Source organism: Muscardinus avellanarius (genome assembly GCF_963383645.1).
Source record: "Muscardinus avellanarius genome assembly, chromosome: 3".
Lineage (NCBI taxonomy): Eukaryota > Metazoa > Chordata > Mammalia > Rodentia > Gliridae > Muscardinus > Muscardinus avellanarius.
Window position 1 is genome coordinate 35,557,184 of NC_137788.1, and position 26,601 is coordinate 35,583,784.

A 26,601-nucleotide genomic window follows, 5' to 3' on the forward strand; every position below is an offset into this window, starting at 1 on the left:
CAGTCGTTCCGGTTTAAATGTAAACCTATTTTGAAGATGTGTAAAGTGTGCATTTTAGCAGGTATTTGGGGGCTATAATGATTTGGGTATACTGATTTTTCAAACTGAATTTAAGCAGTATTTGTGATTTCTCATGCTTGCAGCCATGTCAGGATTCCAAATACTGAAAACTTCAGCTTTCTCTTCTATAATAGATTGGAAAAGAAAAGCAAGTTCTGCAGCTTTTTCAGTTTTTCACATTAAATGAAACTTGAATAAATTATAACTCCTGAAAAAAGAGGCTTTTAGATACTGTCTTACACAAGCTTTTCTTTCCTCTTCCAGTATGTATCGATTGAGCAAACATCATGATGACAAGGTTACTATAAATTAAGTTTATTTTACCTTAGCACAGTTTTAAACCCTGGGGGGCAGGCAAGAGGCATTTGGCAATGCACACATTACATTGAACTATATTTTTTGATATTTCCCTTTGGGAATTGAAGGGGGAAAAACTGGGTATAATATATAATGTTGTTGTATCTAAGATGTTTATAATTTTAAGAATAATGTTTTTATAGAAGGAAGGAGGCAGGGGTAGCGTGAAAGAGTCACCTGGCTAGATATTTCCACTGTTGTCGCCATGCTGTTCTCTTGCTCCTTAGAGTCACTCAAAGGGTGTGGGAGCCAACGCTAACCCTGTGCTCAGAGTCAGGCAGTGTGCTGTAGCCTGAGAGATGGCCCTGGCCCCTATGCTGCAGCTAGAGGGCACTGGTCAGGAGGAAAAACGGACCAGTTGAAATGGCCGCATCTGTTCTCTTTGCCCTCTATTTCCATTTAAATCTCTCTGTCACAGTGTGCTTTGAAACTTTACCACCTCATTTTTTTTTTTTTACCACTAGCAAGCTTTATGGGGTGCACTTCTTTATGCATGAGCATTTATTATTCACTTCTTACTTTGGAGAGAATAGTCTTTTTACATGCTTTTTTGGGGGGTGGAAATTTTAGGTGCCAGAGCAGTTAAAATTCAGAGGACAAATATGTGTAAAGATCCGCTTTGCTTGAATTTTCACATTTCTCTACTTTGAGTTCTCAATAAATCCACTTGGGCACTGAGTGTAGTGGTGTACACTTAAAATCTCAGTACTTGGGAGGCTGAGAGACAGGAGGATCATGGGTTCGTGACCAGCCTTAGCTACTTAGTGAGGCCCTCTGCAACTTAGCGAGATCCTGTTTCAAAATAAAGAATAAAAAATAGGGCTGGCCAGGTATGGTGGGGCACACTTGTGATCCCAGTGCTTGGGAGGCTGTGACAGGAGGATCGCACAGGTTCGAAATCAGCCTCAGCTACTTATTGAGGCTCTCAGCAACTTAGTGAGACCCTGTTTCCAAATAAATTATAAAATAGGGCTGGGAGTGTATCCTGGAGGTAGAAAGCCCCTGGGTTCTACCCCCCAGTACTACACACACACACACAAAAAAAATAGGGCTGGAGGTAGAATGTCCCTGGGTACAATCCCCAGTACCGCAAAATATAAAAAAGTAATAAATCTACTTGAGGGGAAACATGTTTATATTGTCAGATAATAACGGTTTTTGAGACAGATGGACCTGAATGTATAAATCAAGGCAATATGAGCAGCATGATGGGGCTGATGCGTATATGGGATGAAGGGCTAGGTCTAGGGGTAGCTAGAGCGACGATGGGTACCAGAGAGCAGAGCATCTCTTGTGCCAAGCTCAGGGGTTTCAGCTCTGCCTGATGACAGTGGGAATGTTCAGCAGAGAGTGATGTGCATTCAGAAGGATCAATCTGGGAGCTGTAGAGAGCACAGCTTGGATGGCGGCCAGCCTGACAGCAGGCAGGAGTGGTAAAGAATGCTGCTGCACGAAATTGAGCAAATACAGAGGAAAGCCTGAACTAGGGCAATAGCTATGGAGAGAATGGGTTTGAAAATGATTACACACACAAAAAAAGTTAAGATCTCTAGGTCAGCGCCTGGCTGTGTGTGAGAGTGGGTTGATAAGGAGGGCTCAGTAGGGACTCCCAGGTTTCATCACTCTATTGATGGTGATTTATTTATTTATTTATTTTATTTATTTATTTGGTGGTACTGGGGGTGGAACCCAGAGGCTTTCTACCTCCGGGCTATACTCCCAGACCTTTTTTTTATATACATATATTTTTTATTTGGAAACAGGGTCTCACTAAGTTGCTGAGAGCCTCACTAAGTAGCTGAGGCTGGCTTCAAACCTGTGCAATCCTCCTGTTTTAGCCTCCCAAGCGCGGGGATTACAAGCGTGTGCCACCACGCCCGGCTATTGATGGTTATTTAAAGTATGGAATATAGAAGGGAGAAGGGAAAATGAGGAGATTGTTCAAATTGAGTTGTTCACTAGACAATTGACATGTGTTGATCTTAAAGAGTAAACTCACATGATATGCCCTCCTAACCTATAGCCTGTTCTCTGGAACTTGCATCTCTTTGTCAATCCTTTCTTAAAGTTAGGCTTCAAGTCAGACATGGTGGCTCATACCTGTAATTTCCATACTTGGGAACCTGGGACAGGAGGATTAAAGATTCAAGGACAGCCTCAGCAATGAAGCAAGACTCAGCCACTTAGTGAGACCTTGTCTCAAAATTAAAAAGAAAAAAAGGAAAAATAGGGACGGGGCTGTAAGCTTAGAGGTAGAATGCTCCTGGGGTCTATCCCAGGATCACATGCATACACAAAGTTATAGTCGGTGACCATATTTGTACCTCTACTTTCAACCCATTCCATCCACAACCGACTGAGTGAAAAATATACATGGAGAGGAGGGCACAGTTTATTGAATTAATAAGAAAATGATTATTTCTCTTTCAAAATTTTGAACTAAGCCGGGTGTGGTGGCACACGTTTGTAATCCCACCATTTGGGAGGCAGAGACCGGAGGATCATGTTCGTGGACAGCCTCAGCTACTCCTTAGCGAGGCCCTTCGCAACTCAGTGAGACCCTATTTCAAAATAAAGAATAAAAAAATAGGGCAGGGGGTATAGCTCGGAGATAAAATGCTCCTGGATTCCAGCCCCGGTACTGCAAAAAAAAAAAAAAAAAAAATTTTTTTTTGAACTATGAGATACAAAGGTAGATGTGACTTAATCTAAAACGTTCCATGTGCTTAGATTTGAATGGTGGCTTCAGCCTTGTCAGTGAGCAAGAGAAGGCTCGTTTATATTTAGAGAAGCAAGAGGAGCAGATTCAAGCAAACCTAGAGACAAAAGACAATTAATGGCTGCCCACTTCCATATCCAGGTCCTGTGGTTCCTGGCATATGTCTTTGTATCTTATCCTTTCTATAACCCTGTTATTAGCTGGCTGTGAGGGACAGAAAGCTCAAAATAATATTATCTGGAAAGAGACATTTAAGGCCGGGTGTGGTGGCACAGGCTTGTAATCCCCGCACTTGGGAGTCTGAAACAGGAGGATCGCACAGGTTCAAAGCCAGGCTCAGCTACTTAGTGAGGCTCTCAGCAACTTAGTGAGACCCTGTTTCCAAATAAAGTATAAAATAGGTCTGGGAGTATATCCCGGAGGTAGAAGGCCTCTGGGTTCCATCCTCAGAACAACACACACACACATACACACACACACACACACACACACACAAAAAAAAAAAAAAAAAAAAACAGAAAAAAAAGAAAGACATTTATTTCTCTTCCAGAAAGTCAAGAAGAAGCTGGTAGGCAGCATCTTGAAATTGCTAAGAGACCCAGGTTTCTTCTGTCATGGTGTTATATCATCTGTGGCATGTGGCTTCTGCTTCCTGGTATCAGGATGCTGCTCAAGCTTCATGTATCCTGTCTGAATCCCAGCCATTAGAAAGGAAGAAGGTTGAAATGATCAACATTTGGGCCCAGGTTGGAGGGGAAATGAGTGAAGCCGAAGAGTATCTGGTAGTTTGAAAATGATGTAGTGGGCCAGAACTGGAAGTCTCACTGTCATTATAGAATAAGTATAGCCGAAGAGAGCAACCAGCTCATACCCATTAGGAAGGAGCGCAGTGTTAAGTACTGGCAATAATATGAGGAAACTGGAACCTCCTGATTTGCTGGTGGGAAAATAAAATGGTTCAGCTGCAGTGGAGGATGATTTGTAGTTCCTTAAAAAGTTAAACATAGAATTAAATATCTAGCCATTCTGTTCCTAGGTGTATACCCCCTATAATTGAAAGCAGGGACTCAAACAAATACTTGTATACCAATGTTCACAGCATCATTCACAGTATTCAAAAGGTGGGAACAACCCACCTGAATAGATAAATATGGTATATACATACAATGGAATTTTTTTTTTTGCAGTACTGGAGATTGAACCCAGGGGCATTCTACCTCTGAGCTACACCCCAGCCCCATTTTTTAGTTCTTTATTTTGAAACAGGGTCTCAACTAAGTTGTGGAGGGCCTCACTAAGTAGCGGAGGCTGGCTGCAAACCTGTGCGATCCTCCTGTCTCAGCCTCCCAAGTATTGGGATTATAAGTGTGAGCCACCACGCCCGGCTCATACAATGAAATATTACTTGGTCTTAAAAAGGAAGGAAATTCTGACATATGCCACACCAATGAACCTTGGAGACATTATGCTGAGTGAAATAAGCCAACACAGAAGGACAAATAGTGTATGATTCCTTTTCTGTGAGTCCTTCAAATAACCCAGGTCATAGAGACAAAAATTAAACTGGTGCTTACCAAGGGCTGGAGAAGAGGAGTGTGGGAGGTTATTCTTTAGTGGGTTGAGTTTTTGTTTGAGGTAATAAAAAACATCTGAAACTGGAGAGTGGTTATGGTGGAAAAATGTTATAATTGCACTTAATGCCACTGAATTATATGTTTAAAAGTTAAATCTTAGGTTAAGTATATTTTACCAAAAAAGTGAGGGGTGGCAGGGAGCATATAAGATGGTGGTCAGAATGGGGCATTTGGAGTTTAGGATTACAGGGTTGCAACATAGTGCAACCAAAGGGCTTAGGTGTGACCAGGGTAGGTAGGAGGCCAAATAGAATGAAGATCAAGATCACTGTCTCTGGGAGCAAGGTCAAGGGGAAGAGCTTGGACAAGTGAAGCCTACACTGTCCTCCTGACCAGCGAGCCCCTTCATCCTACACTCCAGCTTCACCTCCACTACCCTGACTCCCAGAGCCAAGCAGCATCCAGAGGTGTTCTCAGTATCACATATCTCTCTCCTTTCAGCTTCCTTCAGTGTAAGACCCTTCTACTCCATCCTGATGAGTGGGGGATACGCTGCTCTGGTTGCCAAGCAACACACAGAACTTCATCACAGTCTCATCAGTTGATCTCACACACTTGTAATACTGATGCATTTGCTTCCAGGTTTTTCTTTATGTGTCTGGTTTTTTTCCACATAGTTATAATAATAACTATGTTGTTGCCTTCCGCTGTCTATCTTTTTTTTTTTTTTTTTTTTTTTTTGGTGGTACTGGGGTTCCTGGAAGCCCTTCTACCTCTGGGCTACACTCCCAGACCTATTTTCACATTTTTTATTTGGAAACAGGGTCTCCTAAGCCAGCACGCACAGCTGGCTTCGAACCTGCGGGATCCTCCTGTCTCTGCCTCCCAAGCGCGGGGATTACCTCCTGTCTCTGCCTCCCAAGCGCGGGGATTACAAGCGTGCGCCACCACGCCCGGCTCCGCTGTCTATCTTATAAGCACTTTTTCATATTGCCAAGTAGTCTTCATAGATGCTATGTATTTCTAATGCCTTGGGCTCTGTGTTTCTCAGGACAACAACCATAAGTAACTGTATGATGCTCAGAGACCTTGTGGGAGGAGGATTTGAGTGAGGACCAGGTGCTGGAGGGTTGGGGGAACACATGGTTTTTAATTGTAAGTCGTGGGGAGCACGTATGGGGTGCCAGGATTCAAACAAGTCCTTTTCTTTCAGTGTGGGTCCCAGATGAAAACTGCAGTTCTAAATGTCTTCCACAGAAACTGTTGCTGTGAAAAAAGGTAAGACTCTGAAAAACTTAGCAAATCCAAAGAGAAAATAATAAAAATATGGCTTTGCTTTTAGAAGAAGAAAACAAATATAACTATGTAGACTGCAATATAATAGCAACTATGTATAGCACTACAATTTGGGTCAAATTAACTTAAAAGTTGAGTTTGATTGTAACAGTAACTCCTATTTATAGTTATTGGTTCTAGTAATATATACTACTTTAGTAATCACCAGGTATTTATCTTTAATCCAATTTCAAGTTGTTATATAGCATGATTATGTTTTTGTTGGTGGTGGTGGTTGGTTGATTTTTGTTTTTGTGATACTAGGGATTGAATCCAGTGATGTTCTACCTACAAACTATTATTTTTTTGTTTTGAAATAAAGTCTCACTAAGTTGCTTATGGTCTTGATAAGTTGCTGAGGTTGTCCTTAAGCCTGCAAACCTCTTTTCTCAGCCTCCCGAGTACTGGGGTTACAGATGTGTGCCATCATGCCCAGCTTTATGATTATTTTAACCTAAAAATTGATGGCAGGCCTACGTCAAGAAGTTTTAGGGGCTGGTAGAGCCCAGTAGTAGAACACATGCTGGGTCCAGTCCTTAGTACCTCCCCTCAAAAGAAAAGTTTTAGAAAAGAACTGAATAATATAGAAGTCAACATAAATTATAAGACATATTCTTTGAGAAAAAAAATAATTCCTTAATATTTCAGAATTAGGGTCATAGGAGGAAGTCTAGACAAAGGAGAAACCATAGGAGCAAATAAGGTGACCTACCTGAGGGGGATGGGAGGGAAATTCCCTAATGTACAGGGTGGACATTAACAAACATATCAAAGTCAGTCACTAAGCCAAACATGAGAAGGAGGGAGGGGGAGGAAACGGGGCAGGAATTGGGGAAGGGCTAATTGGGTGATGTGTGCATGTATGCCTCCACCATCTTGTATCCCATTAAGATGTACGACTACAATGCACCAATTAAAAAAAATTCAGGATTAGGAGCTCTCTGGATTCCAGAGGATTCCTTTTATTTCTAAATGTCCAATAGGAAGAACAAAGGTTTTTTTGGACTTGATGATATTGCCAGGGCCCTTTGGAAGATTTTCAGATTATTAAATTGCAAACTTCATTCAGAACTGGACAGACAAAAAAGCATGTAATTAAAAAAAAAACTCTCCACCTTGTGCAGCTTACATTGTATATGTCATGTCATCTCTTTTACTTTAGAAGAAATTATGTAGCTCTTCGAAGCTTTTAATGATTTTTTATGTTGTCAGCTATTTCATTTAAGTGCTTTTTATAACTGGATAACATAAAGCCAGGCATGGTGATGCACACTTGTAATTCCAGTACTTGAGAGTCTGAGACAGGAGGATCTCAGGTTCATAGTCATCTCTAGTACCGTGAAAATAAATAAGTAAAAATAAGTAAATAAATAAATAAATAAAATCGGTCTGGAGGTGTAGCCCAGAGGCCCCTGGGTCCCATCCCCAGTATCACAAAAAAGGAAACAAATAAAATATAACATTTGCATATTATGATATAGTTTGTAAGCCACTTACACTTTTCTCCCATGAAACGTAGCCAGTCTGTGTTGGTTATCGGCAGTCATGTGCAGGACATTGCCCAGGAATGGCTGAACACCTAAACAGGTCTGTTCAGTGCAGCTTTTAGGCAAGTTCTCCTTGTGCCAGGACATTTCCCCTGCATGTGACTCTTACTTGAAGGCTTAGAAACCTTCGGAGTCAGCATTCATGCGAGCAGACCTGTTTCCTAAAGACATGCTTGTACTAACCAGACTCATGGAAATGTTTGTAGAAAAACAGACATCTTCTTATTCATTGGCCATAAGCAGTATAATTGCCAGAGGAACCACACACATTTCTGCACACAGATGCATTCTTTTATAGGCATGTTATGTGGGAAGCTAAGTTTAAATCAGATGTTTACTTGGCGAAAAAATGATTCTAAATTTTTATAGCACTGACTTAGATAGCCAGATTTCTGTAGTACAGTTATCTATCCCTGTCCTCGTTCCTGGACCTCATATCCTAGGGCAAGAGCCCCTGGCACTTAGATGGATAGATCATGTCATTTATTTTTTTTAACTGTTATCACGCGTTTTGATGTTTTCAATATTGATCAACTTACTTCCTGATATTTTCTTTCTTTAAATGAGCTAATAAATATTCTCAGGTTTCCTGAGAAACCACTCTGCTGTTTCCACATCAGCAAGACATGTAACTTGTTGGTGCTCAAGTTTAGTTCTTAGAGGGCAATCCAATTTTCACTTTCTTCAAGAATGCAACTACTTTAGAATGGAAAGCGACATGGCATAATAAATCATGGATTTTAACATTAGGCAGATGGGGGTAACATTTCTCTTGTAGCATGTTTCTGCATATCCTTGGGGAAGTTACTCAACTTCTTTGAACTCAAAATTATTCCTTTCTAATATGGAGATGCAAATAGCTTCGTTAAGAGACTAGTGAAAGTTATACAAATTAATGTGTGTCAAATATTACACACAGGTTCTTGACCCCTAACAAATATTGGATAAATTATAGCTATTATAATTAGAATCAATATTATTTATTCCTGGGGGTTAAACCCTGGGGCATTCTACCTCAAACCTACACTCCTAGCCCTTTTTAAATTTTTTGTTTTGAAACAGTCTCGCTATGTTGTTAAGATTCTCACTAAGTTGTTGAGTCTCACTTTGGACCTGTGATTTTTCTGTATAGGTTCCTAAGTATTGGGGTTACAGGTGTGCACAACCACACCCAGTTCTGTTTCTACTATTTTTTTTTTAGGGTCTGGGGATGGAACCCAGGGGCATTCGACCTCTGAGATACACCCCCTGCCCTATTTTTTGTTCTTTATTTTGAAACCGGGTCTCACTGAGTTGCAGAGGGCCTCACTAAGTAGCTGAGGCTGTCCGCGAACCGGGATCCTCTGGTCTCAGCCTCCCTAATGCTGGGATTACAAGCGTGGGCCACCACGCCTGGCTTGTTTCTATTATTTTAAGGAGGAAGAAACTGAAGCTTAATGGAAAGTGGTAACATGGGCTTGCAGTTCCTGCCTTCCTTGTACTATACTGTTCAACTCTTTGTACATATTTTGAGAAGTTGTCCAGTAGGCTTTCATGTAATTCAGTTATTTTCATAATCTACTCGTAACCAATTTGGTATAGCAAGACTAGTTCCTGGTTTTGGTCCATCTGAGTGTGAATTCTAGCTTCTTCCCTTATTAATTGTGTGACAAAGCAAGCCCCTTAGCATAAGTAGGCTACTTCCTTGCCCATAAAGTGGGAAGATAATAGTCCGGGATGGTTGTGGTTGCAATTAAGTATTTGATGTACTTAATATAGTGCCTGGAGCATATAGTTAGCTTTCAATCTATTATTATTAGACACATAAAAGTAACTTTTGTGACGCTGTCATTTTAACCAGAGACTATTTTTAAAGGCTACCCAACAATTCATTTTAATGTGATCTCCTATTAACATTTCATATATCTTAATCATCAGTTCTAGCATAATGGTAAGCATAATTACGATGTAAATGACTATCATGACCATATTTCCTAAACTACAGATAAGGAGACTTGATTTCAAACTCAGTGTGTTATAGGAAAAAAATGAGAGATTGCGACTGTCCCAGAAATATGATTATGTATGATAATTTCTATGGTAACACAGTGCTGAAACCATAAGGTCTTACCATGAGATACCCCACTTAGGGAAAGCTGAGTTTTCTCTTTATTTCTCAGATTATAGGCATGACACAATTGTGGTCTCCTAATGGCTCATTCATTGAGTGGACTCTTAATATGGGTTGAATACGGTACAGAGTAGTGCAAGGCTGAGGCAGGACCGTTGCAAGTTCGAGGCCACCCTGAGATATTCAATGAGACCTTGTCTCAAAGTAAAAAAATAAAAATACAAATTTAACAGACTAGAATGTAGCTCAGTGGTGGAAAACTTGCATGTGTGAAACCCTATATTCAATCACCAGTATTGCAAAAAAAAAAAAAAAAGGAAGGAGAAGAGGAAGAGGAAATGAAAAGAAAGAGAGAAAGAAAGAAAGAAAGAAAGAAAGAAAGAAAGAAAGAAAGAAGAAAGAAAGAAGGAAAAGGTAGGTTGGTTAAAGAGCTAAGAGAAAATATTACTGTTGTATTTTTTCCTTTCAGGTGGACTATTTCACAAACTATGTTTGTAACGTAATAGAGGAAAGAGAAGCATTTTCTCATGGTTTTGAAAAGGAAAATGAACAGCTTGAATGAGAACTTAAAGAGCTCTAACTCAAATGGTAATTTTTCCCTGAGTGAAAATGTAAATTTGTACTTTTTCTTAAGTCTAAACATTTATATGTGACAGAGAACATTTGGAAAGTGTATGAAAGTAGAAGGAAGGGAAAAATTAATATTATCTTCCATTCCAAGAAAAGTACTTTTGATGTTTTAGGTATATTTTCTGCCTGTCATTTAAAATATATATATTCTGAAATAGTGTGAAATGTGCGTATAGGAGAGTGCAGAGTGGTCATTTATTCCAGAGTGTATTACAGCACTTGTCACCCTGCGCTGTAATCACCCCGTCAGCTCCTCTGGAACAGAGATCATGTTCTATCTGTTCCTAGTGTTTCTGTTCCTCACAGCTCTGTCTTGTTAAGTATCTAGTGCAGGGAAGGCAAAACTTTCCTCTTTTAAATTAAATTTGTTTTTTAGAGGGTTGGGTCTGAGAATGAAATCCATGTAAGACAGACTACTAGGAGAATTTTAAGTGACATGGGAGCCCTCAAAAGGAAACAAAGATCCAAAGTGGTGAAGTCAGTAACTCGTATATTGACTTGGAGGAAAATAGTTATTTAAAAGCAACTAAATATATAAGGTGCTTTATTTGTTGTTTTTTGTTGTTGTTGTTTTTGTTTTTGGTGGTACTGGGGGTGGAACCCAGAGGCTTTCTACCTCCGGGCTATACTCCCAGACCTTTTTTTTTTAAAATTTTTTTTAATTTTAATTTTTTTTTTTTTTTTTTTTTTTTTTTTGGTGCTACTTGGGGTTCCTGGAAGCCCTTCTACCTCCGGTATACACTCCCACGAGCTACACTCCCAGACCTATTTTTTAACATTTTTATGTGGAAACAGAGTCTCTTAAGCCAGCGAGGCTGGCTCCCAACCAGCCCGATCCTCCTGTCTCCGCCTCCCAAGTGCGGGGATTACAAGCATGTGCCAGCACGCCCTGCTCCCAATCATTTTTAATATATTTATTGGTACATTATAATTATACATTATAATGAGGTTCAAAGTGATACCAGCAAACGTGCACAGCGCTTGGATCTCACCCCCTTCCCATCCCCCATACAGATCAGTGCGGTCGATGAGATCATCATATACGGACACAGCAGGATTTGAACTCTTTCCTTCGCCAGCCTCTCCCCGCCCCTCCCCTCCTCCAGTTCCCTTCCATTCTTCTCCTGATCTCTCTCCTCATTTATCTGATGTCTCTTGTTTCCTATTTTCTCCCTTGATTTCATATATGAGAGAAAACATATACCCTTGACTTTCTGAGACTGGCTATCTCACTTAGCACAATTTCTCTAGTTCCAGCCATTTTCATGCAGATAAAATAATTTTGTTCTTCTTTATGGCTGAGTAGAATTCCATTGTGTATATATTTACACCACATTTTATTCATCTAGTCATTTGTTCACACACACACCTAGGGTGATTCCATAATTTGGCTATTAAAGAATTAAAGATGGAATGCTATGGTGATACATGCATATCTGTATTTATAGCAGCACAATTCACAATAGCCGGATTATGGAATCAACCCTAACAAATAAATGGATAATAAAAATGTGGTATATACACAATGGAATTCTACTTGGCCATTGAGAAAAAACAAAATTATGTCATTTGCAGGAAAATGGATGAAACTTGGGAATGTTATGCTAAGTGAGGTCAGCCAGTCTCAGAAAGTCAAGGGTCATATATTTTCTCTCATGTCTGAACGCTAGAGAAAAAATAGGAAACAAAAGGGACTTCAGTTAAATAAGGAGAGAGGAAAAGGGAGAACTGATGACGCTAACACTTCAAATACTTCTATGTCTGTGTATGATGCTATCACTACAATTTCACTCATATGTGTGGGGAGAGGGGAGCAGGGCGGGGCGAGAGGGAAACACACCAGTGCTCTGTGTATAAATGTTTGTATCTCTTTGAACCTCACAATGATGTATAATTAAAATGCACCAATAAAAGTAGAGAAATGATAAAGTTGAAGGAAATAGAAATAGTGATCAGCTAAGAGTGAGGCTGGAGAAGGAGGTGATGGAGACTTGAGGAGAGAGAGAGAAGGTAGTGATAATCTGGGCCTGTAGAGAATGAGAAAGCGAGATGACCAGGGATGTGTAAATGATCACTGGGTAGCAGTGAGGGTTCTCTTGGAGTTAGTGGACATGAATTTAAAATGATATAAAAAAAAAGTGCTTGTTGTATAGTTTTCTTCACCCCTGTTTGGCTTCTGGAGTGAGGTGTGGAAGAGATGGAGCTTTGCCCAGCAACTGTAATAGAAGGAAATGGATAAACAGGGTTATGAATGTTTCCAATGCAGAGATTATAATGATGGAACATAGGATCTATGCTGAGAAAAAGTGAATGAGAACAGGAGTATACAGAAAGCTGAAAAGTATCTCAGGTCAAAGGATTACGGTTTCCAGTACAATTTAAAAGTTATTGAAATTGAAGCCAGTTGTAGTGGCACACATTTGTAATCCCAGTACTTGGGAGGCTGAGACAGGAGGATCCAGGTTTGCAGACAGCCTCAGCTACTTAATGAGGCCCTTTGCAGCTCAGTGAGATCCGGTTTCAAAAATAAAGAATAAAAAATAGGGCAGGGGCTATAGCTTGGAGGTAAAATGCCCCTGGGTTCCATCTCCAGACCCACAAAAAAGAAAGGAAGGAAGAAAGGATTAAAAATAGGGTTGGGGGTGTAGCTCGAAGATAGAATGCCCCTGGGTTCCATCCCCAGTAACACATTAAAAAAAATATGTTTCTAAGTAGGAAATGGAAAGTGGATTAAAGATTATCACTTGAGCTGGGCGTGGTGGCTCACACTTGTAATCCCAGCACTTGGGAGGCTGAGACAGGAGGATCTCACAGGTTCGAAGCCTCAGCTACTTAGTGAGGCTCTCAGCAACTTAGTGAGACCCTGTTTCCAAAGAAAAATATAAAATAGATCTGGGAGTATAGCCCAGAGGTAGAAAGCCCCTGGGTTTCTCCCCTAGTGGCACCAAAAAAAAAAAAAAAAAAAGATTATCACTTACCCACAGTGGTTAAGTTGTAGATAGGGTTGTCTGTACATGTATGTGTACATATTTTTAAGTAAACGGAAATTGTACGGTGTGTGGTGTGTTCAAGTATTTTTCAAATTTAAAAAATAAATGCAGGTGCCAGGTGTGGTGGCACACACTTGTAATCCCAGCCCTTGAGAGGCTGAGACAGGAGGATCCCACAGTTTCAAACCCAGCCTCAGCTACTTAGCGAGGCTCTCAGCAACCTAGTGAGACCCTGTATCCAAATAAAGCATTAAAAAGGTCTGGGAGTATAGCCTGTAGGTAGAAAAGCCCCTGGGTTCCACCCCCAGTACCACAAAAAAAAAAAAAAAAAGTAAGCCGGGCGTGGTGGCACACGCTTGCAATCCCTGCGCTTGGGAGGCTTGGGAGGCTGAGACAGGAGGATCGCACAGGTTCGAAGCCAGTCTCAGCTGCTTAGTGAGGCTCTCAGTAACTTAGTGAGACCCTGTTTCCAAATAAAATATAGAAAAGGTCTGGGAGTATAGCCCAGAAGTAGAAAGCCTCTGGTTCCAACCCCAGTACCACCAAAAAAAAAAAATGCAAAGGAGACAATAAAAGAGGGTAGGAAAGGAAAAATGCAGAAAGAAAAATAAAGAAGTTAAAAAATAAAACAGGCCATTAAGAAGGAAAACAAAAGAAACTTTAAAGCAACGAAAGAAAGACAAGGAAAATATAAATGAAAATAACTAAGAAGAGACAGGAAAGTTACAGGCAATAAATTTATAAAATTATGGAAACTATAATGAGTGTTGGCAAGAACAAGTCTTAAAATGAGGTACTAAGCTGAGAACAGAACACTTTTTTATGGGCGGGTATTGGCAGAAAGATGGTTTTATTTATTTATATTTTATACCACACCCTGCAGAAAGATGTTTTTTAAAGAACTAACCTTTTAGCCGGGCGTGGTGGCGCACACTTGTAATCCCTGCGTTTGGGAGGCAGAGTCAAGATTGCGCAGGTTCTAAACCAGCCTCACTGGCTTAAGAGACCCTGTTTCCAAATAAAAATATTAAAAAATAGGTCTAGGAGTGTAGCCCGGAGGTAGAAGGATTTCCAGGAACCCCAATACCACACACACAAAAAAAAAGAATTAACTTTTTAACCAGCTGTGGTGGCACACAGCTGTAATCCCAGTACTTAGTAGGTCAAGAAGGGAGAATCTTGCATTGGAAGACAGCCTCAGCAATGTAGTGATACTATTTCAAAAAATAAAATTAAATTAAAAAGGCTGGATCATAGCTTGGAGATAGAATGCCCCTGGGTTCTATTCCCAGGACCATAATACATACATACTACATACTACATACATACATACATACATACACCAAGAATCAACTTTTTTATTGGTGCATTGTAGTCATACATCTTTTTATTTTTATTTTTATTATAGGTCTGGGAATGGAACCCGGGGGCATTCAACCTCTGAGCTATACCCCCTGTCCTATTTTTATTCTTTATTTTGAAACAGGGTCTCACTAAGTTGTGGAGAGACTAAGTAGCTGAGGCTGTCCACGAACTGCGATCTTCCAGTCTCAGCCTCCCGAATGCTGGGATTACAAGCATGCACCCGGCACGAGAGGTTCTTATAGGAACTAAAACTTTAAAATACCTTCTAAAAATTACGCTGGGCGTGGTGGCGCACGCTTGTAATCCCCGCGCCTGGGAGGCAGATAGGAGGATCGTGCAGGTTCGAAGCCAGCTGCGCACGCTGGCTTAGGAGACCCTGTTTCCAAATAACAATGTAAAAATGGGTCTGGGAGTGTAGCCCGGAGGTAGAAGGGCTTCCAGGAACCCCAGTACCACCAAAAAAATAAATTAATTAATTAAATGACTAAGGACATGATCTGCCTAGCTTCCTCGCCCGGCTTATAGTCATACATCTTACGGAGTACAAGATGGTAGAGGCATACATGCACACATCACTCTTTTAGCCCTTCCCCAATTCCCTCCCCTTTCCCTCCCCCCTCTTCTTCTCATGTTGCTTAGTGATTGGCTTTGATATGATAATGAATGTACATCATGTGCATTAGGGAATTTCCCTCTTCAGAATCAACTTTTAAATTTGGAAAATCTGTCCGTTCACTGTTCTTAGTACTTTAGTCATCTCTGCAGACCCTACGGTTGAGAGTAGAAGAGAAGCATCTCAGGATATAGAAGGCGTGTAGGAAACAGGACCAAGAGGGAGCCTGGCAGATCATGTCCTTAGTCATTTAATTCTTAGAAGGTATTTTAAAAATTTTAGTTCCTATAAGAACCTCTGGTGCTGGAAACTATGTTCAAAAAGCCCAATTCATAGCCTAGCATGGGAAATACAACTTTCTGTTCTGATCCAATGGGTTGGTAGAATATCCTAAGACTGGAGCTGAGATCCTGGTGGTTCTCCTGTCAGAAACACGGTAGGGTTGATAAGAAGGCCAGAAACGGTACTCCCTTAGTATTTAGAGTTAGTACCTAAGCCGGGCGTGGTGGCGCACGCTTGTAATCCCTGCGCTTGGGAGGCTGAGACAGGAGGATCGCATGGGTTCGAAGCCAGCCTCAGCTACTTAGTGAGGCTTTCAGCAACTTAGTGAGACCCTGTTTCCAAATAAAATGTAAAAAAGGTCTGGGAGTATAGCCCGGAGGTAGAAAGCCTCTGGGTTCCACCCCCAGTACCACAAAAAAAAGAAGAAAAAAAAATAGAGTTAGTACCTCTCAAAGGAAAACTCTGATCCACACGAGTAACCTGTTCTTATCACCATTTTAGACGCAGTTGACCTACAGAGAGCAAGAGAACATAATCAGAGACTAGATGAGGAAATTCTGGCTTTAAGAAATCGGGTTCGATCACTTGATGCAGAAAAAAAAGTGCTTGGAGAAATGGTAAGTTTAATTTAGTTCTAGAATTTATTTAATGTGTATACCAAAGCAGTCAGCAGTTTGAACAACATAGGCATATGTCACCCGTGGTCCTTGGGAAGGAACGATACTGATAGCCATGACAAGTCGGGTAAATGTCATACCTGACCTCAATGCATCCTATCAGTGTTTATATTTTATATGTTGTAACTACCCGTGCCAAACAGTAACATTATTACTACTGTATAAATCTAGGATCTTTTTGAGTAAGAATTTAGGTAATAGTTTATAGTTAACACATTTACCAAATAAAATATATTATTATTTTTTGATGAATTTGAGATTATTAACACATAATCTTTATTTGTATTCTCTGTGTGTGTGTGTGTATGTGTGTGTGTGTGTGTGTGTGTGTGTGTGTGTGTGTGTGTGTGTGTGTGTTACTGAGGATTGAACCCAGAGGCATTCTGCCTTTAAGCTATACCCCTAGCCTGATTTTTTTATTTCTTATTTGGAGACAGGGTCTTGTTAGGTTGATGAGAGTCTAACTACTTGCTGAGGTATCCTTGAACCTGCAAACTTCCTGTCTCAGCCTTCAATTATAGGGAGTACAAATGTGTGCCACCATGCCTGGCTTAATTGGATTTTTTAAGCCATTTCTTCTTAGCATTTTATTGATTTCTAAAATGTACTTCCAAATTCTGGATATCTGCCTCTTTAATATGGTTTATACTTATTTTACAATCATATCTCTTGTGTCTAACACAATACCTAGCATCATACAAACGCTCAGGAAATTTTGTTTTAAAAATAAATAAAAGCCAGGCATGGCGGTACACGCTTGTAATCTCAGCATTTGGGAGGCTGGGACAGGAGGATTGCAGTTCATGGACAGCCTCAGCTACTACTTGGTGAGGCTCTTTGCAACTCAGTGACCCTCTGTTTCAAAGTAAAGAATACAAAATAGGACTGGACTGGGAGTGTAGCTCAGAGGTAGAATGTCCCTGGGTTTTATCCCCAGTACCACAAAAAATAAAGAAATAAATAAATGAAAATAGATAGATAATAGGTAGGTAGGTAGGTAGGTAGGTAGGTAGGTAGGTAGGTATAGATAGATATATAGATAGATGATAGATAGCCAGCCATGGTGGTGCACACTTGTAATACAAGAATGTGGGATTCTAAGACAGGAGGATTGCAGGATCATGGCCAGCCTCAGCTACTTAGGCCTTCCACAACTTAATGAGACCCTATTTCAAAGCTTGGTGGTGCACACTTGTAATCCCAGCATTTGGGAGGCTGAAACCAGAGGATTGCAGTTCCTGGACAGCCTCGGCTACTTAGTGAGGACCTCTGCAACTTAGACCCTGTTTCAAAATAAAGAATAAAAAATAGGGCTGGAAGTGTAGTTCAGAGGTAGATTGCCCCTGGGTTCCATCCCCAGAACCTCAAAAAATAAATACCCATTGGAATAAGGTCTGGCTCATAGCCCAGTTGCTAGCACAATGAGATAGGTTGCTGAGAGACAGGAAAACCAGTGATGGCACAAGACGTGGGGTTAACTGAAAAATGCTTATGGGAAAATTCAGTGGTGCTGGGATGGACAGGTACCACCTCTCTTTCATACAACGTCTCTTACCCTTCACCAAAAATAGTGCCTCCTGTCCCTCAGGGGCAGCCGTTTGAACAAACACTTCCCTCCCCAGGTGGTCTGATCTGCACCAGTTTCTGCTGGTAGAGGGGTTTTAGAAGTTAGGCTCAGAGGCAGTAACATTATTAATTGGCTCCATTTGCTTGGTTCCCTGGATGAGCACATCCCAAGGAGCAGCTGTCCTGGAGTGCGTGCCCCAAAACAGCTTTCTATGGAAAATGCCACCTCACCCTTATTCTCAGCTGCCATGGAGAAAGTCGGTGTCCTTCTAGATACGACTCATCTGTGGATTTGGGCCAGGCTGGTTCTCATACAACCCTGAGCTTGGCTAGATCCTCACCAACAGAAAGGGGCATTTCAGAGACAGAGTGCTACTGTCTTTTTCTTAAAGGCTAATACAGATTATTATTAAAACAACAGTAAATAACAGCCGTTGATAAGAATGGAGAAAAATTGGAATACTGTGCATTGCTGGTGGGAATGTAAAATTCTGTAGTCTTTACAAATCAGCACAGAATTCCTCAAAAATTAAACATAAAATCACTTTATGATCTGATAATTCTACTTCTGGGTATATATACCCAAGAAATTGAAAGCGGGGACTCAAATATATATTTGTACACCCATGTTCATAGCAGCATTTTTTTTTTGTGTGTGTGTGTGTGTGTGTGTGTGTGTGTGTGTGTGTGTGGTACTGGGGATGGAACGCAGGGGCATTCTACCTTTTAGCTATACCCTCAGCCCTATTTTTTATTCTTTATTTTGAAACAGAGTCTCACTGAGTTGCAAATGGCCTCACTAAATAGCTGAGGCTGTCCATGAACCGTGATCCCCCCTGTCTCAGCCTCCCAAATGCTGGGATTACAAACGTGCGCCACCACACCCGGCTTAGCAGCATTATTTATAATGGACAAAGGGTAGGAGCAACTCAAGTGTCCATTGACAGACAAATGAAAAACAAAAATGTGGCATTTAACAATGGAACATTACTCAGCCTTTTTAAAAAAAGGGAATTCTGATTTATGCTATGACACAGGCATACCTTGAAGAGATTATTCTTTTTATTTCTTTCTTTCTTTTTTTCTTTCTTTTTTTTTTTTTTTTTTTTTTTGGTGGTACTGGGATTCCTGGAAGCCCTTCTACCTCTGGGCTACACTCCCAGACCTATTTTTACATTTTTATTTGGAAACAGGGTCTCCTAAGCCAGCGCGCGTGGCTGGTTTTGAACCTGCGCAATCCTCCTGTCTCTGCCTCCCAAGCACGGGGATTACAAGCGTGCGCCACCACGCCCGGCTAAGAGATTATTCTAAAAGGATTAATCTAGAGCCAGGCGTGCGCTTGGGAGGCTGAGACAGGAGGAGCACAAAGATTTGAAGCCAGCCTCAGCTACTGAGCGAGGCTCTCAGCAACTTAGACCGTTTCCAAAGAAAGTCTAAAATAGGTCTGGGAGTATAGCCCGGAGGTAGAAAAGCCCCTGTGTTCCACCCCTAGTACCACACAAAGAAAGGTTTATCTAGTCATAAAAGGACAAACAGTCTATGATTCCACTTATATGACATGCTTTGAGTCATCACAATCATGGAGAAAGTATAGTGTGGTTTTCAGGGACTTGGAAGAGGGAGTAGTAAAGAGTGTTTATGAAGTAGGGATAGAATTTTGTTTTTTTGTTTGTTTGTTTGTTTTTGTGGTACTGGGGGTGGAACCCAGAGGCTTTCTACGTCAGGGCTATATTCCCAGACCCATTTTATACTTTATTTGGAAACAGGGTCTCACTAAGTTGCTGAGAGCCTCACTAAGTAGCTGAGGCTGGCTTCGAACCTGTGTGATCCTCCTGTCTCAGCCTCCCAAGCACGGGGATTACAGGCGTGCACAACCACGCCCGGCTTTGTAGTAGGGATAGAATTTTGGATGCAAGATGAAAAGAGCTCTGGAGAGGGATGATGGTGATGGTTAGACAACAGTGTGGATGGTTTTTTTTTTTTTTTTGCAGGTCTAGGGATGGAACCCAGGGGCATTTGACCTCCGAGCTACACCCCCTGCCCTATTTTTTTATTCTTTGTTTTGAAACCGGGTCTCACTGAGTTGCAGAGGGCCTCACTAAGTAGCTGAAGCTGTCTGTGAACTGCGATCCTCCGTTCTCAGCCTCCCGAATGCTGGGATTACAAGTGTGCACCACCACGCCCGGCTTGTGGATGTGTTTAATGCCACTGAATTGTGTGCTTTTATAATAGCCAACGTGGTAGGTACATTTGTGTTATGTATATTTTATGATAATTTTTTAAACAATCATAAAAAGAATAAACAAGTGATGATTTTTCGAGTTGTCTTTTTGCAAATCCATATATCTAATACCTATAGACATATTTACACGTTTTTAAAAAAATAAATGTGTATGCATAAAAAAGATCAGGAAGGGCACATCCCAAGCCAGTGTTACTTCCAGCAAAGGAAAAAGCATTATAATAGGAGGGAAAATACTTCATTTTATTATATATACCTAAGTGTTGTTGAACTTTTATAAAGAGACTGTATTTGTTCATTATGTTTACGTTTTTAAAAAGGCAATAATAAAGTCAAAACAAAAATAGAGAAGTCTAAAATATGTTCACTCTTGTTATTTAGGTTGAAAAACTTAAAAGAGAGATATGTGAATCTGAAAAGCATAAGCAACTTGGAAACCACTCACCTGGAAAAGCTGTGGGTACTGAACAGAGAGTCCAGGTATTTTCATTTATTTTCCTGACTTTTTATTTGTATGAGAATGGCATTATTACAGCATATACTGGAGCATCCAATTGGTCCCAACCATTTGCTACTGTCTTCTTTTTTTTTTTTTTTTTTTTTTTTTTGGTGGTGGTACTGGGGTTCCTGGAAGCCCTTCTACCTCCGGGCTACACTCCCAGACCTATTTTATATTTTTGAAACAGGGTCTCTTACGCCAGCGTGGCTGGCTTCGAACCTCCTATCTCCGCCTCCCAAGCGCGGGGATTACAAGCATGCGCCACCACGTCCGGCTTGCTACTGTCTTCTTACTGAGTTTTTTCTAATGCTCAGGTAATTCGAGTAGAAGAAGAAATTGGATTCAGTGGATATGTTTCTGTTCACTTCTTCCCCACAGAGAATAATTACTTTGAAGAATGTGGCAGATTTGCTTCTTAAACAGAAAAAAAAGAAAGGAATTGTACAGAGATGTAAATAATCTGAGCATTTAAAATCACTGGATATAGTTGATTTATAGAATCAACCAGTGCTGTGCCGAGAGGTAAGGTAGATAGTCAGAACCACACTGAACGTAGTAAAATATTGTAGAGAATTAATAAGGTACAGGCTTCACTGCGTACAGAATCTAGTTTCTTCATGACCAACCTCTGGAGTACTGGGAAAAGCAATCAAGCCAAGACAGGCTGAAGCAAGTGCCAATATATACCTAGCAGATATGTGGTACTATCTCATTGTGGTTTTAATTGCCTTTGAAGGTGTCTAATGACAATGGGTGTATTTCAGTACATTCGTTGGCCATTTATATACGTTCTTTTGTGAAACAGATGTCTAAATCTTTTGCTCATTTTAATAAGGTTTTTTGTATTCTTGATACTGAATTGTAGGAATTCTTCATATATTTTGTGTGGCTCAGAGACTCTACTTGAGAGGTGGTTTAAGAATGTTGGCATTAAGAAGTCTAGTAATGATAGGCTTGAGTCCTCTGCGATGAGAGAGGGAAACAGGGTACTGAGCTCTATTGGAGTAGAGAGTATAGTCTTTTAGGGAAATGAGGATGGGAGGGTGATGGGTGCCCCCCACCCCGGGCAGGGCAGAGGTGTCCCATACATAATCTTCACAAGTTAGGATTAACTTGGGAGGTCAGGAGGGACCATTTTTGGCTTGAGGGAGAGTTAGGTACCTCTGTGAAAAGGAATACATGAGAAGGGCCAAAGGAAATGGTAAAAGAAATCATTTGCATAGGATCCCCACCAAAAAAGGGGGCCAGGCATGAGGGCATAACTAAGGCGTAAGGGGTATTTTCCAAAATATACGTGAAAGAGGCCCAGTAGTCTTTGGGTTGTGGAGCTTCCCATCCACCCCCACCACGGAGATCTGTGAGGGAAATATTTTTTCCTGAGTAGGAAGGAAGGACAGACCAGGCGGCCCCCACGTCTATGACAAATGTCACAATGGCTGTTACCCTGGGCTTCTCCATGGTGGTGGTCAGCAGAGAGGTGGGGGCCTAGGAACCAGGGCCCCGGCAGTCTTTGGCTGTCAAGCCCAGAAGATCAACAATCACCCCTGCCAAATGGCCAGGCCGAGGAAGGGACTGGCCCTCCATGTCTCAGCAAGGAAGGACAGTCTGTCTTCCAGTGGCCTCTCTAGCTGCAGCGAGGGCAGGGTCCACTTCCTAGTGTCTGGTTTTTCTGCATCTGAAACAGTGTCCAGGTGGCTGTCGCTGGGATGGGTGTTTTTCTGAGGAACCTCTCTTCTTTGGAGGAGCTGTAAGGGCAGCAGACGGTAGCTGGTAGTTTTGTTTATTTGGGTAGACCTGTCTGCTCGTTCCTGATCCTCTCAGTTATTGAAAACTTAGCTGAGTGTGGTGGCGCACGCTTATAATCCCAGCGCTTGGGAGGCTGAAACAGGAGGATCGCACAGATTCGATGCCAGCCTCAGCCACTAGGTGAGGCTCTCAGCAATTTAGTGAGACTCTGTTTCCAAATAAAGTATAAAATAGGTCTAGGAGTGTAGCCCAGAGGTAGAGAAGCCTTTGGGTTTCATTCCCAGTACCACAAAAAAGAAAGAGAAAGAAAGAAAGAAAGAAAGAAAGAAAGAAAGAAAGAAAGAGAGAGAGAGAGAGAGAGAGAGAGAGAGAGAGAGGAAGGAAGGAAGGAAGGAAGGAAGGAAGGAAGGAAGGAAGGAAGAAAAAGAAAGAAAGAACTTAAAATGCCAGTTCTAACAGCTCTCCCTGGGGGTTCTCAGGGCTTCTGTTAGGCGTTTAAGCCTTTTTCAGATATATGGGGCCGATTGAGACATAAAATGATTAAGCCGGGTGTGGTGGGGCACGCTTGTAATCCCCGCGCTTGCGAGGCTGAGACAGGAGGATCGCACGGGTTCGAAGCCAGCCTCAGCTACTTAGTGAGGCTCTCAGCAACTTAGTGAGACCCTGTTTCCAAATAAAATATAAAAAAAGGTCTGGGAGTACAGCCCAGAGATAGAAAGCCTCTGGGTTCCACCCCCAGTACCACCAAAAAAAATAAAAAATAAAAAATAATAAAATGATGGTTAAGCATAAAAGTCCCTTCCCTAGAGTTGGGATCAAAATGGGTATACTGAATTAGAGCATCTATCAAACGAGAAAGTAACCGAGCTGGATTTTCATCCTTTTCCTGAGTTCTGAGGAAAAGTTAACAACTTCATGGGATATTTTTTGGAGATCCACAACAATGCAGGTGACCATGTGTTCTCAAGCGGCTCTGCCCACTGAGGGCTCATTTTGTCCTGTTGGTATCTGGTAGTCACAGCTGGGGTCTTGGCAGGGGACCATGACTGTCCACACCAGACACTTGGAGTCGATCATATGGCCTCATCCCACACACCTGTGCTGATGCCCAAACCCTTTCTTTTTCATCGGGGGACAATGTTGAGGAGAAGATGACAAAAATGTCATGCCAAGCTGGGCGTGGTGGCGCACGCTTGTAATCCCCGCGCTTGGGAGGCGGAGACAGGAGGATCGCACGGGTTCGAAGCCAGCCTCAGCTGCTTAGTGAGGTTCTCAGCAACTTAGTGAGACCCTGTTTCCAAATAAAATATAAAAAAAAGGTCTGGGGGTATAGCCCTGAGGTAGAAAGCCTCTGGGTTCCACCCCCAGACCACACATACAAAAAAATGTCATGCCAAGTGTAGTCATAGCTAAGATTTAGGTATTTAAACTCTTTAACAAATTTTATTAGGTCAGGTCAGAAGTATTTTAGGGCATTTTTCAATTATAGTAAGGTCAGAGAGAGAAAATGGGACATAGACCTTAACTACTCCTTCAACCACTGCCAATTCTCTAAGAGGGTATAACCCAGATGTAGAAGAATGTGAGTGAGTCCAGTGGGAAACAGGAGAGGGCAAAGGGGGCTGTTGAAGTGGGGAGCTGGGCGAGGCTTTGGTGTTGGAGAGGGGCCAGGCAGGGGGGAAGGAGGAAGAGCGGGGCGGGGCTGTGGGGCGAGGTGATGGAGGGTGAGAGGAGGTAGCAGCCGGGGCCACCACGTGGGAGGGGTTCATCAGCTTAATCAACCTCAGCCTTCTTCCTCTCCGACCCTTCCTTTCTGGCTTTGCTGAGGTTTCCCTTCCATTGGCTGCAGTCCCTCTGGTATCCCTAATACTCCCTAGTTTGGGCATATTAGAGAAAACATATGCCCTTTCTCTTTCTGTGCCTGGCTGATCTCACTTAACATAATGTTCTCCAGGTCTTTCCATCTTCTTGCAAATGACATGATTTTGTTCTTCTTTATTGCTGAGTAGAATTCCACTATGTATTTCCCATAATTTTTTAATCCATTCTACTGTTGATGGAGACCTAGGTTGGTTCCATATTTTGGCTATTACAAATTGTGCTGCTATGAACATGGGTGTGCATATGTTACTGTAGTGCTCTGATTTCAACCCCTTTGGAAAGATACCCAGGAGTGGACAGCTGAGGCTGTCTACAAACCACAGTCTTCTGTCTCAGCCTCCCCAGTGCTGGGATTACAAGCATGCGCCACCACACCCAGCTAAATTTCATGTCTTGATGACAAAGAAACAAAATTGGTTTACACTGCAGCCTAGAAGATTGAAATTAGAGAAAAAAACATTGTTACTTGATGCTAAGTGTTAGGGGAACACTGTGAAATCTTCTTTTCTGATCATCTTTTATTTTTTATTTTTATTTTTATTTTTTGCGGTACTAGGGATGGAACCCAGGGGCATTTGACCTCCGAGCTACACCCCCTGCCATTTTTTATTTTATTTTAATTTATTTTAATTTTTTGTGGTACCGGGGTTCCTGGAAGCCCTTCTACCTCCGGGCTACACTCCAAGACCTATTTTATATTTTTATTTGGAAACAGGGTCTCTTAAGCCAGCGTGGCTGGCTTCGAACCTGCTTGATCCTCCTGTCTCTGCCTCCCAAGCACAGGGATTACAAGTGTGTGCCACCACTCCTGGTTTTTATTTTTTATTTTGAAACAGGGTCTCACTGAGTTGCAGAGGGTCTCACTAAGTAGCTGAGGCTGTCCCTGAACCGCGATCATCTGGTCTCAGCCTCCCGAATGCTGGGATTACAAGCGTGCACCACCATGCCCGGCTCTATTTTTTAATATTTATTTATTTATCTATTTTTGCAGTACTGGGGATTGAACCCAGGGACATTCTACCTCTGAGCTATAATACCCCCACCCTATTTTTTAATTCTTTATTTTGAAACAGGGTCTTATTAAGTTGCAGAGGCTACTTAGTGAACCTGCGATCTTCCTGCAATCTTCCTTTTACTTGTTGCTGGGCATGGTGGTGCACGCTTGTAATCTCAATACTTGGGAGGCCAAGACAGGATGATTGCAGGTTTATGGCCAGACTCAGCTACTAAGTGAGGCCCTTGGCAAATTAATGAGACCCTTTCAAAATAAAGAAGAAAAATATGGCTGGGGGTGTAGCTTGAAGGCAGAATGCCCCTGGGTTCAATCTCTAGTACCACAGAGGTTATTTAGTGAACCTGCGATCTTCCTGTCTCAGCCTCCCAAGTACTAAGATTATAAGTGTGCACCATCATACCCTACAAAATTAAAACTTGAATGTATTTTTTTGGGAAACACAATTAAATTGAGCTCCCAAACTCAACAATATAAAGACAAATACTTTTTTTTTTTGGGTGTGTGTGTGTGTGTGTGTGTGGTACTGGCGATGGAACTCAGGGGCTTTCTATCTCTGGGCTATACTCCACTCCCAGAACTATTTTATATTTTTACTTGGAAACAAGGTCTCACTAAGTTGCTGAGAGCCTCACTAAGTAGCTTAGGCTGGCTTTGAACCTGCACAATCCTCCTGTCTCAGCCTCTCAAGTACTGGGATTACAAGTGTGTGCCACGCCCAGCCTTAAAGGCAAATACTTTTACTTAAAATTGGCAAAGGATTTGAATATTTTCTAAAGAAAAATACAAATGGCCAATAAGCAGCGGGCAAGATGTTCAATATTTTCAGTTATTCAGGAAATATAATCAATCTGGGCATGGTAGCAACAAAAATAAATAAATAAAAAAATAATAAATAAGCCGGGCGTGGTGGTGCACGCTTGTAATCCCAGCATTCGGGAGGCTGAGACTGGAGGATCATGGTTCACAGACAGCCTCAGATACTTAGTGAGGCCCTTGGCAACTCAGTGAGACCCTGTTTCAAAATAAAAAATTGGGCAGGGGTTGTAGCTCAGAGGTCAAATGCCTCTGGGTTCCAGCCCCAGACCCGCAAAAATAATAATAAATAATAATAATAAATAATAAATAATAATAATAAAATAAGTACTGTGTGTGTAGCTCAGAAGTAGAATGTACTGGGGTTCAATCCCCACCACCAAAAATATAAATAAAAATAAAGCTTTATATTGGCTCTAGTGATCCTTTCACTTTATCCTACATAGAGCCAGCTGGAAGAGCTAATTGTGAATAAGTGTTTCTTCCCTTTAAAGGTGTTAACAAGTAGAAATTTCTCTCCCTCTCCCTCCCCTCCCCTCCCCTCCCCTCCCCTCCCCTCCCCTCTCCCTCCCCTCTCCCT

At 41.6% G+C, this 26,601-nt stretch overlaps 1 protein-coding gene across 1 annotated transcript in view; it reads left to right on the forward strand.

Annotated features, from left to right (window-relative positions):
* Positions 1 to 10,247: 10,247 nt before the first annotated feature.
* Positions 10,248 to 26,601, forward strand: part of CCDC30 (coiled-coil domain containing 30) — a gene marked incomplete at both ends in the record, with an annotated part of 95,558 nt that continues 79,204 nt past the window's right edge. Inside the window, 3 exons of the mRNA XM_080691392.1 lie at positions 10,248 to 10,290; positions 16,084 to 16,199; positions 20,449 to 20,547. Coding sequence (XP_080547518.1) covers positions 10,248 to 10,290; positions 16,084 to 16,199; positions 20,449 to 20,547 — 258 coding nt within the window. The remainder of the gene's footprint in view (positions 10,291 to 16,083; positions 16,200 to 20,448; positions 20,548 to 26,601) is intronic.